Source organism: Athene cunicularia (genome assembly GCF_003259725.1).
Source record: "Athene cunicularia isolate RWA chromosome Z unlocalized genomic scaffold, athCun1 chrZ_part1, whole genome shotgun sequence".
NCBI lineage: Eukaryota > Metazoa > Chordata > Aves > Strigiformes > Strigidae > Athene > Athene cunicularia.
In genome coordinates this window covers 13,061,957-13,074,936 of record NW_020799142.1, presented here as the reverse complement: position 1 = coordinate 13,074,936, position 12,980 = coordinate 13,061,957, and the positions used below count along the sequence as shown (strand labels likewise).

The 12,980-nt window shown below is 37.6% G+C and overlaps 1 protein-coding gene across 12 annotated transcripts in view; it reads left to right on the top strand.

The window, feature by feature from the left end:
• ERBIN (erbb2 interacting protein) overlaps positions 1-12,980 on the top strand; it is a 127,699-nt gene that overhangs the window by 76,132 nt on the left and 38,587 nt on the right. For all 12 annotated transcript variants that reach the window (XM_026865475.1, XM_026865469.1, XM_026865466.1 and 9 more), the window contains 3 exons: positions 4,048-4,126; positions 4,823-4,912; positions 10,639-10,695. In XM_026865475.1, coding sequence (XP_026721276.1) covers positions 4,048-4,126; positions 4,823-4,912; positions 10,639-10,695 — 226 coding nt within the window. The remainder of the gene's footprint in view (positions 1-4,047; positions 4,127-4,822; positions 4,913-10,638; positions 10,696-12,980) is intronic.

The window sequence follows — 12,980 nt, the reverse complement described above, 5'->3', positions numbered from 1 at the left end:
AATAAAGAGGTCTTCATGTACTTTTTAGACAATAGAAGACCACTTCATACAAACCTCTGTAACTTCATTTGTACAGGCCTCTTATTTGCTAGACTTCTGGTCATCTGCCATGGCTCAGAATATTATGTCAGGTTAGATACTTTCCATCTGAATTGTTTGTTGATATACTTGTTTGGTGAAAGAAGCTTCTTGCTACAATTGGCGTTAAGAGCATGTATATTTAAATTTCTTGGAAATGTGTTTCTCTTAATATGATTATATGACAGCAATAGGTAAGGTACATTTCTAGTTTTTCTATGGTAGTTTTCTAACCTTTCTTTAGGCTTAAACTGTATTTGGACTTTAAATATCACTACTGCTTTCCAGAAATTAAACTTCATTACAAGTATTACCTTTTTAGTTTTCATTTTGAACTGTGATAGAGTGAATTGAATCAGTATCCCCTGCTACAGTCTTCTACTTCAACTACACTCAGCCCCAGTAAACTTCACATGGCTGAAGCCATATATATAAAGCTGTATTTTTATTTACATGTTTGTGCATGTGCATGAACACATATGGTAGTAAATCAGAAGTGTCAGAAATCTTGGCCTGTATTACAGTTGATGGTTCAACTCCTTTTGGTCCCCTCTGCTTCTCTATTTTATTGTTCTCAATCTCAGCAAGTTATTTCCCAAGAGACTCTATGATACTTTGAGGTATTTAAACACCTGGATTAACTGTGTGGCTTAGTGTGCTTTTCTTGCCTTTCACCTCTCAGTAACAGAGTACATCACCTAGTATGAGTCAAAATTACAGTTTCAGCCATTCAGTATGAAAAATAACTTCCTGTCAAGAAAGACCTAAAAGTCTACTTTGACAGAAATGGTGTTTCTACTTAAGCTGACTTTATGGAAAAGTCAGCCTCATGAGCTGGGAGATGGGGAGGGGAAGCTGAATGAAGTCCGCACAGTTAAAGAAGAAGCGCTTGGAGACCTGCTACAACGCTTGGATACACACAAGTCTGTGGGACTGGATGGGTGACACCCAAGGGTGCTGAGGGAGTTGGCAGATATGCTCGACAGGATGTTGTCCATGATTTACCTGAAGTCATGGCTGACTGGGGAGGTCCTGTTGGACTGGAGGGTGGCAAATGTGACACCCATCTACAAGAGAGGCAGAAAGAAAAACTGTAGACTTGTCAGTCTGACCTTAGTGCCAGGGAAGGTCATGGAGCAGGTCATCGTGGGTGCAGTTACCAGTCATATAATGGACAACCAGAGGATCAGGCCCAGTCAGCATGGGTTTATGAAAGGCAGGTCCTGCCTGACAAACCTGATCTCTTTCTATGACAAGATGACCTGATTATTGCATGAGGGAAAAGCTGTGGATATTGTGTACCTTAATTTTTGAAAAGTGTTTGACACAGTTCCCCATAGAATTCTCATAGAAAAACTGGCTGCCCATGGCCTGGATGAATGAACGGCCTGCTGGGTCAAGCACTGGCTGGGTGGTCCCAGAGAGTGGTGGTCAATGGAGCTAAATCCAGCTGGCAGCAGATCACTAGTGGTGTTCCTCAGGGCTCGGTGTTGGGACCATTTCTGTTCAATATCTCTATTGATGATCTTGATAAGGACACAGAGTGTATCATCAGTGAGTTCACAACTGACACCAAGTTAAGTGGGAGTGTTGATCTGCATGAGGATAGGGAGGCTCTGCAGAGAGACTTGGGTAGATTGGATCGGTGGCCAACATTAACGGGACGAGCTTCAACAAAGCCAAGTACCAGGTCCTGCACTTGGGCCACAACAACCCCCTGCATGGCTACAGGCTTGAGGAGGTGTGGCTGGAGCTGTGTGGAAGAGAAGGATCTGGGGGTTTTCACTGACAACCAACTGAACATGAGCCAGCAGTGTGCCCGGGTGGCCAAGAAAGCCAACGGCATCCTGGCTTACATTAGAGATAGTGTGACCAGCAGAAGTAGGGAGGTGATAGTTCCCCCGTGCTCTGCACTGGTGAGGCCACACCTGGAGTATTGTGTCCAGTTTTGGGCACCTCAATATGAGAGAGATCTCGAGGTGCTGGAGCAAGTGCAGAGGAGGGCAAGGAAGCTGGTGAAGGGCCTGGAGAACGGATCCTATGAGGTGCAATTGAGGGAGCTGGGACTGTTCAGTTTGAAAACCTGAGGGTAGACCTCATCACTCTTTATAACTACATGAAAGGACATTGAGGAGAGGTTGGTGCTGGTCTCTTCTCACAGGTAATTAGTGATAGAACAAGGGGGAATGGCTTTAAACTGCATCAGGGGAGGTTTAGACTGGACATTAGGAAAAAAATTTTCACAGAGTGGTCAGACAGTGGAATAGTCACCATCCCTGGATGTGTTTAAGGGCCATTTAGATGAGATGTTGGGGGATGTGGTGTAGGGGAGAACTTTGTAGAGTCGGGCCGGTGGTTGGACTCGATGATCCCAAGGGTCTGTTCCAACCTGAATGATTCTATGGTTCTGTGACTTTGCCACTCAATGTCACCAGCTGACTTAATGTGAAAACATGTGTGTTTTGACTACTTTTCTTGTCAGGTGGTATTGCCATCTATTAAGTCCTAATGCACCAGGTCAGTTGTTACTGCACAAATGTAGAAAGAACCTAATTATAAGCTAGCATCAGAAATCATTTTATTTCTTATGTAAGTAATAACTTTACTTAGCAGTTGATTCTTCGCAATGTTTTTTCTGCTTCTGTATTGTCAGAACAGATACATGGAGAGACATAACCAAGTCCCACCTGCCAATCTGAATGAGAAGACACACTGTAGTTGTCTTTCTCTCTACAGCTGGACTGTAAGACACTTAATGTCTCTTGGAGCAGCATGAAATTTCATGCTCCCATGAGCCTAAAATTGAGCATCCACAGAATACAGTTCGTTCTTAGTTGTCTCGTTCCCTGGATTCAGGCTGCTGTCTCCACACACATGATAAAGTTCTCCAGAAGCGTACACAACGACATGCATTAATTGAAAGTCTAAGAGCAAACCTGAAAAAAAGAGTTGTCTAAACTATTTGACTAGCATATGGGTTTTTCTTGAAAAAGTAGTGTACTCTTCATCCAAGTGGAAGGATTGCAGTATGAATGGTTGTTATACTTAGGACAAGTTTATTTAAAATAAACACTCCTGTCTCAGGGTATAAGAACAATGTAGTGAGACATTGAAAAAAAAAGCTGCAGGTGTGATAACCATGGTTTTATTTGTTTCTGTGGTATAATAAAGATTAAGGTGAAAGTCTTGGGTAATGGAATGATACAGTACCGATTTTTTACTGAGGTGGTGGATACCTGTCTCCTGTTTTCAAGGCCTGTTTTGTCAGTTTTTGACAAATACAAATTTGGCAGATACATGGGTTGGAAATTTACGATGGCATTTCTGGAAATAACCTTAGAAAAAGAGGAAGTTCCTTATTGTTTAAATTTTCAGACCTAAGTGTGTCTGCAGCTTTTTTGTCCTTCTCTACAAATAGTCTGAAGCTAATAGCAAGCATATGTCACATTTTGGGATATCTGTGCAGAACCGTGAATGCTGTAAACAAACGTTAAAATTTGAAACCTTACCATCTCACCTGGATGTTGTGCAAGCCATGTATTTGACAGACAGATCCTGGTGAAAACTTCATTCTGCCGTGTGTATGAATGCCTTTTTTAAACAATTAAAAAAAAAAATTGGGACTGAGGGCCTGATCTTAAGTACATTACAAAGTACAGGTACTTTAATATTTGGTAATGAGCAGTGGGAATTGTTAGTTTACTGTGTCTCTATAATTCTCCTTGGTGAGCTGCCTGCTAAGCTGCAATACGAATTTCTTTAGGAATGGAATAATAGAAGAATTGATATTGCGTAAGGTTATTTCAATAATAAAAATTGTATCTAAAATTAAATATCAGAGAACCAGTCAACCGTTTGCTTAATGAATTAAAGTTTTTATGGCTAGTGGTTTTAAGTGCATCATTTTTATGCCTCTGATTAAGTCTGATAATTTAAGACTGTTTCCCTACCTCTCCCTGTATTTTGCAGGCATACAGGAGTTTCCAGAAAATATAAAAAACTGTAAAGTCTTGACAGTTGTAGAGGCCAGTGTAAATCCAATTTCAAAGTAAGTTTGTCATTTTTTGGAGGTTTTAACACTCATCAGTGTTTGCACAAGTTATAAACTTGCCCCAGTCACACGCTACCCCTTGGAGGCAAGGAGCAAAGTTACCTGAGAAGTATCTTCATTAACCTCATTGCACTGTGATACCGTATAGCTGTCATTAGAGTACTTCGTCCAAGTTCACTTCTCTGTGAACATGGAGAAACCTACAAACAGTTTTCTTTCTTAATAACAATAATTAATTTTACTCTAAAGCCTGTACCACTGTTTTTCAAACTTAGCTTGTATGAGAGACTTCCCTGTCACATTCTGCAGTGACAAAATTAATTTGCCCGAAGCAGCACTACCAGAGATACAGACTTTGCACAGCGTAATCTGGTGAAAAAAGGTGTTGCCTAGGTTTTAATTTATCTCGCTGTCTCTAATGAATGCCTCTTCCACATTACATGGAGATAACAAATACATAGCATGACTACATTTGTTATTTGTAGTTTTTATTGACTGTAGATAACTGTCCTCGATATTTAACAATAATTTTGAAGCTAATACTACAGAGAACAAGTATCTAGTGCAGTTTTGTAGAAATTCTGTTACCACCTTAATTTTAAAGTTATCAGTATGTAGGACTGTAAGAAATTATGACTTGATAACCTGAATATAATTGAAACAAAGGCACTAAATTATTTTATTCCTGTATAGGCTTCCAGATGGATTTTCCCAACTGTTAAACCTAACGCAGCTGTACCTGAATGATGCTTTTCTTGAGTTTTTGCCAGCCAATTTTGGCAGGTAAGTTGCAGTTGAAAAGTAGTATCTATATTTAGTTTTACATTTATGCAGAGGAGTTTCTGCTGCTTCTCAAGCAGAGTGAACTAGAGGAGGGGAGGAAGTGTATGTTACCAATCCATTTATGCCACATATTAGTTACAGAAAAAAAAACCCTTGAATCTTTATAATAATTTTTTATTTGGGCTTTTGAAGGACAGACAGAATGTTTATAAGGAGCCAAGAAATAATACTCATTTATGTATGTACTTCTTTTACAACACAAGTCTGGTAGGTATGAGAGACTAGTATTTCTGTAATATGGGTTGTTTATCCTGTAGTAATTGGAGTGAAGCAAGTAATGACATCTGTATTTCTACTTGTACTTTTCTGGATGCACTTCTTCATGTGCCTCTATAGACTGTCACTTTCTGGCTTCATCCCATATCCACCAAGCCTCTCTTTCACAAGGCAGGGCTAATAGTTAACCAGACATATTGCTGTGTGAAAGCAGTTGCCTTAGGCTGTATGGTTATAGTTGGTACAGTTTACAAGAGATTAGAAAAGCCCGCAGATAGAGTGCTGCAGAAATTTGGCATATCAGGGGGTGCACACTGAAAGATAAGTGCAGGTGCAGTCCACTAGTGACCATTAGTTTATTAGTTATCTGTGATCAGAGTTGTTGGCCTGTTCTCCTCTGTGTAGTTATTAGTCATTCCCGGATGAACAGTTGAAAGCACTGGATCTGTTACACACTCATCTAAAAAAAGAAGCTGCTTATGGTGTAGGAATATGAATTACCACGCTTGTTTCTAGTACACAGATTTTGTGTTTCAAAAGCCCTCATTAAGGTGGAAGAAGAAATATCTGGAAGATGCATATTCTTTACTTGTTGACATTTTAATGATTGGCTACATGTTTTTCTGTTCTGTTTTTTTAATAGTCTAACCAAATGGCAAAATTTTCTTAATAAAAACCAGACACTACAGGTGAAATTGAAGACACAGTTGGTCTTACAAGTAGTTAATCTTACACATTGTTTAAAAAAGCCTCATTATACTTTTTTGTTTATCACCGTCTGTCGCTATAATGTTTAATGGTTAGAGAAATGGTGAAGTCACTTAAGAATAAACCAGTTACTGGAGGCAACTTGATAGCCAATTCTTCAATGTAGTGTTTCTCTTAATAGCTATGAAGAATTCAGCCTCAGTTTTTAAAATACAAAGAGTGACTTGCAGCATCCTAACTTGTAGCTAGGAGAATGAAACTGAAATTAAGAGCTTTCTTGTTAGCTTTTTTAAAGCAATTCAAAGTATTCATTTAACTTTACCTGCTAATAATAGTATTGCACAGAATAATATACTATTCTATAGAAAGGCAATATTTAGATCAAATAAATTAGAAAAAGATGAACTGGTAAAATGTCATTTCAAAGTAATGTTCAGACCTCTTTGAGTACTTCTGTAAGTGACCAGATTGCTCTGCCACCCCATAACATTACAACTAGTATATAGACACTTGCTAGTGCAAAGAGTCTTTTAACTTGTACTTCAGCATACAGGATACTGTTTTCTAAAAACAAACAATAAAGCTCTGGTAGAAGCTTTTTTTATTTTTAGAGCATTATTGGTTATTCCCATAAAGGGCAAGTCTTCGGCTTCATCAGTTTGGTGCACTGGTTGTTTTGTATATGGCCATATGGGTACATAGGAAGTAACTGAGTTCTGTTGCCTGTTCTTACTGGCAACTGTAGGCAATAATGCCTCTTAAAAACTAAGCCAATGCAATTTTAAAGCTAGCAGGGTTTTTATGCTCCATGTGTCAGGGTCTGTGTTCCAGCAGTTCAGGTTAGAAATGTGGTTTCCCACGTCATTTTTTTTGTTCATATTCAATTGTTCCACAGTTTAATTGCTGTCATCTCTCATAAGTGTTGTCCCTCATTCTCTCACCTGCTTTTTTTATAGTGTTCTCACATCCCTCTTTTAGTATGTTAGACAATAAAATTCTGTTTCCTTCTGGTATGGCAGGCTTTCCTTTGTGCCTGATTACATTAATATCTCTTGGAATAAGTTTCAGTTTGAATTAATCTTCTTTTTGACAGGATTACGATATATATAGCTATGTTTAGAATTCAAATTGAGATCTCTTCATGGCTTGTACAGTGTCATGATTATCTTCTTGTTTCTCTTGGAAACGTCTGTGGTTATGCTCTAGTATTCCACTAGCCCTTTTTTGCAGCTGCCTAGTGTCATTTTCCACATGATCAACTAATGCATTGGACAGCTCAGTTAGAAATGCCTGATGACTCTACAGGAAAATCATGAGTACTTTGTGCTATGGCATCTTATCCCTTTTCTATTTTTTTCAGTTCTTAAGTTGTACAGTTTTTTCCCTTGCTGTTTCTATCATTTAAGATTACTGTAAAAAATGTTGAACAGGATAGTCCTAAAATAGGTCTTCGAGCACCTCTGTCAATAACATTCAGCCTAATGCTTAGGAAAGAAAACTTGGTATAATGCAAACTACTGTTGTTATATCCATGCAACATTTTATTACGTTTACCTCCGTGCTTTAGCACAAATTTTGAAGGTGAGAATAAAGCTTTGCATACTATTGAGGTCAAGATTAGCCAGTCTTTTTCCCCCTTCTTTATGAGCATTACATACTTGCTGTCATTTGGTGACGATGTACTGGTCCAGCCTGTTAGATTTATAAAAATCACCAGACTTTTATTAAATGTGTCAGTTTCTTTGGAATTCTGAGGTGATAAAGTGGGTTTTTTCCTCCACTCCCAAATTCTAACTTGAATTCATTAACATTGGCATGGATCCCAGAGTCAGCCTTTATGCCAGTGCACAGAAATGTGAGAATTGCTTATGCTTACCTAAGAAATCCTGATCATGTTTATTTACATTTAAATATATAGATATATTAAGCACAGCATTCTAAACTTGAAGCTCACTGCATGCTAATTCTGAGTCAGGGCTTTAAAAAGGAAACAGTATTTATTGGTGGGTGTTTATCTTCAGTGTCCTTCTCAAAACTCTTGAGAATGTTTTTTATAATGGGGTATTGCTTCCAGAGACTTTTTACTGTGATGTTGCAATGAATTTACTTTTTACTTTTGTTTCTCAGCAATTTTTCAGTAGTAGATATTTTTAGTAGTATTTACTTTGGGATAATTTTTTACATAAATGTACAGTGATAATCAAATTGGGGACTTAATTTAGTTACATATGATTTTGCTGAAATTTCTGCAAATGCAGCCTTCTATAGGATACATATATTTAAGTCCTCTTGCCTTTACATTTTAATTACCATTTCTAAAAAAAGCTAACTCTGCATTAGCAAAACTGCAAAGGAGGTGAAAAATAAGGAATATTTCTAGGAAATACTTTTAGCTTTTCAAAAAATGACTTCTGTTGAACAGCAAATTTCTAAGTATACCTGCTTTATTACAGATTGTATAGTTAAATCAGAATAGGAAGAATATTGATCTTAACCTGTCAAGGTGTTCATGTGGAGATTTTGTTTTCCTTAAAAGCTGAGCTACATTTTAAAAGCAAGCTAAGTTGGTTACATTAAGTAACACTACTGCAAAACTAATTTTGAGACAGTTACACCAGGTATACCTGAAGTTGAATCTGTTACAGCTTTGTGTTTAGGTGATGTGTAAATATTTCTGAAGTTATGGGTTTTTCAAGTTGAATGAAGTATTTTCATATGAGTATGACAAATCTTTATGATAGAATGGCACAGGAAATATATGTTCTGCCACTCTGATTTCTATTTTTTCTTTAGTATAGGTGGACTAGATCTCTGTCAGTATTTCTTTTGCAAATTAAACCATTTTTTCCATTCCATTATAGCAATTCAGATGCTTAGCATGGGTTTTTACAGCAGCAGGTTATAGAGCAACTAGGCTGAGTATTTGATGTGTATTCTTATATTAAACTTGAATTAACCCTTCCAGTCATAATGGAAGAGATGACAACTGCTTTCAGTCCAATATTTCTCATCACTTACTGCAAGAAAATTACTAGTTTAGGCACAGCCTGTTTCTCCCAGCCAGGAGAGGTTGAAAATGTTTTGCTAGTAGCCTTTGTGTAGCTCTCTGCATAAGAAATTTGATACTTATTTCTTGAATTTCTTAGAGTTAGCTGAAGAAAGAGTAGAACATGAAGAAAGGTCACAAAGCTATGGACCCTTCTGTTACCAACGGCAGTCTTCAAGTTCATGGAATTAGCTTATTAGAAATGTAGTACAGTCAGTTCTGGCTAAAGTAAAAAAAAAGTGTGGGCGTGCATGTATATAGCTCAGCATCTGCTTCTGCTGCATTCAGCTGAGAAATTTGACTGCATACATGTGTTGTGAAGAAAAACTACACACTGTGTAGCTATTTTCCCTGTCATTGAAGCAAAACACCAGCTGGAGCCTAATGCAGTGTTTGGTTGTTCTTTGGTTCAGAAGTCCAAGCTAAAAATGACCATCCAAATCTGAGGGTGCTTAATTAAACAAGTTTTGTTTTGTCACAGATTGCTGTCTTAGGTTGCAGGTAAGGTCCTTTCCAGTTATGTCCTAGATTGACATCTGTGATATTGCCCTACACTGGATTTTTAATAGGGTATTCTTTCAGCATGGTTAGAGAGTTTTTCTTTGAAAAGTTAGGAGGAAGAAGTTCCCCTACAGCAGTTACTACCAGATGGCAAGTACTGCTTGCAGTGCTGGGCTACACTGACCTCTCCTCTGTTTCAAGGTGACTGTTATATTTTTGGGTTATTCGTAGGCGTGACAGATTGCTGCTTTCAAATGCAGCCAAAAATGAGCAAATGTCTAGAGGAAAAATAAACTGTTTTCAGCTTATTATTTTTACTTTTAAGTATAGTTCTTACTAAATCAAATTTACTTAATCAAAATTAAAGTTTTTATGTCTGTCAGTTAAGCACCTTCAGGAAAGACTGGTCTGTTTCCTAAGCTACTTTTTGAGAGAGCTTAATGCACTATTTTGTGTTGTATGAGGGCTGTTAGTGGGTCACATGTAGAACTCTTGTTTTTACAATCCTGTCTGTATTTAAACCAAACTCAGTTTCTGCATTTCATTTAGAAAACAGATAGTCTTGTCATTGCTGTTCTGATGCAGAAAATTCCACTGGGGATGGTACACTGCTTGAATGTCAAGACTGCTTGGAACTTATCCTAGCTAAGCAGTTGTGTTTGGAATTTATAGCTTATTTATCTTGCAACCAAGGATTTACTGAAAGAAAGGTCAAACTGCCCTCTAACAGAAATGTCAGAGTAGATTAAGAAGCTGACTAGAAAGAGATATAGAAGGAAATCCAAGATTAATTTCAAGGTTGTTTTTACCATGTGGAAGACTAGAGGTATTCCTCTGATGAGGCTTTTTATATGAAATGGTTTGATACATTGCCAGTATAAGAAATTCAGCATCTTAACTTGTTCAGACTGATCCTACCTGTCTTCTGTTGCTTCCTGTGTACTTCTGTATATGAAATCTTTGAGATGAAAAACAAATGTTTTCAAACAGGTGCAGAAAAGCAGGCAAGATCTAGTTTTCCTGCTTTGCCAAAACCAAACCCAGTGAATGAGTAAATGCATTTAAAATAACATGCAGATTTTTGCACAAAACATATTTGTGTTCTTACAGAAAAAAATATTTCAAACAAGTTCAGAGATATCTTTTGCATAAAATACAGTGTATTATGATAATTTGTTATTCCTTTCTGTTACAGATTAACTAAACTCCAGATACTGGAACTCCGAGAAAACCAGTTAAAAATATTGCCAAAGTAAGTATGGATGACGTTTATTTAAACAATTTTTTCTGTAGTTATACTAATAATGTAGTATATATTGAAAAGTAAATCACAGTTTAAAATGTGTAGCTAAGTAACTGGACCAGGTTCTCACCCTAAACTTTTTTTTCGCACTACTGAACTTGTATCTCCCTTCAGACTGGCTGGTCTGCCTATTCAGAGATTTGCCTATGCAGATATATATATTTTTTTTAATTTTTTCTGTCCCTGTCCAGCTCTGTGGATTTCTGATCCACCTGTTGAGCTTTTAAGTCATTACGTGGACACCTCAGGATGGTCATTATAAGATGTGCAGTGCTGCTTACATGCAGTATTGTATGGCTACTCAGATGCCTGTCTGGGTACAGTTCTTGTGGCTGAGTGTCTGAGACTTAGGCACTGGTAGTTAAAATCTCTAAATCAAATGTGGAGTTTGAGATGCTTGCTCAGAATGACTGAGGGAATGCAATTCCTGTGACTTGAACACTTTTCTTGGTTTCACATACATCAGGGCTGAAGAAGGTAACTTGCTACTGTGTTGCATGGAATCTGTTATGCCATGCCTATTCTACAATGCAACAGGCTTGTTTATCATAATAGCATGTTCCTCATATGTGTTCTCTATAGTAGCAAAACAGTTCTGGAAATTCTTACAGCATTTGTTTTAACAGTAAATCCCATTGTACCTCTCAAAATCTGACATCTTTCTAAACCCTGCCTTATCATTCCTACTCATTTCATGAAACAAGCTGAAGCTGATGGTGCAGTTCCTGCTGTTTCTATGAGCTAAGCAGTGCTCTGAATTTTCTGACTTGGACCATGGAGGTCGAAGTGGGTTAAGAGAGGTACAAAGGTCAATGAAGACAGAAACAGAGATCCCAAAGATGGGGTGTGAATAACTAGTCGCAGAATCCTGAATATGGTGTGATTTACTGTGAAAGGGGTCCTTCTCTAGCAGCAGAAACTGGTGAAGACAGGAACTAATTTTGGTGAACGTAAGATGTTTTGCTGGAGAAGAGAAGGAGCTAACAACTGAATATTCACTCTGTCCAGCTCATACGCTAGCAGAGACTTGCATGCAGTAGGCTGAAGTGTGAATTGCTAGCTCTTCCAAGTATAACAGTCAGTTTTCTTACTGATTGTAGCTAATTATATGCCTAAAACATGCCCAGGGGGTACATTCTGTTGGAATTCCCTTTTTGTCTGCCTAGGTACTGTACTGTGGTGTCTGCTATATAAAGATGCCAGAACTCAAATCTGGAATGAAATATATAGCATCAGAAAGTGTGAATTTAAATCTTCCAAGTGTGGTGTGTTCTACTCATTCATGTGGTATAAATACTCTCAGTAGAAAAAAATTAGAGAACATGTAATTTTGGGTAGTAGCTCTGTAAATGAAGTTACTCCCAACTGTGGAACAGTAGATATAATTAAAGCTTAGAGCTAATACAGATTTTGTTTATAAAATTATTCTGACCTTAATTGCCATAATTAACACTAATAGCATGAATTATATGCAGTATTTTTAAAAGAGTAGCTTATGAAGGTCTACTTCAGTGATATGCTGTAATGTATTTAAGCCAGATACAACTTCTGCTGAAGTTGCTGGGATATTTTTTGTTGGCTTCAGTGTGTTTTTCAATATTTTCACGGTTTCATCCATGCTGGGAAACTAAACAGAAGTTGTCATGAAGATGTCCTCTGCAGCACCTCCATAATGATCTACAGTACATGCTGAGCTGTCACCTTTATTATTCTCTTCTGGTACTTATGTGGTTCACTTAAAGGAGATTAAAGCTATTGAGACTACATTTTTTTTCTCTTTTTATTTTTTAAACTTAATCACATTAATATGCATTTTCTGCAGTGACGCACTGGAAACATACAGTGTTTTTGTTTGATGTACAGTGGGGAGAAAAACTTCATTGTGATGTGCAGAGCACAGAAGAGGTGAATCTGCCTTTCGGATAAGGCAATTGTGCAGCAGCTGACCTGGCCACCTAAGGGCATCCATGGCCTGGCTTTAACTATTATGTGAGAACGGAAGCTGATATGAAATTCGAACTTACACAGTTTTCCAAACCTGATTATGTGTTTTACAAGGAACATGCTAGAGAGTTTTTTAAAATGTATAAAATCCAAAGGGGGTTTTTTTTGAAGCTAATGTGATGTAGCAATACATGCTAATATTTTAGCTTGTTCTATAGGACACAACTATATTTTCTTGTTTTTCTGTCACTGTCACCCTTGTAATATTTTCATACTTAGAGCAAATACTT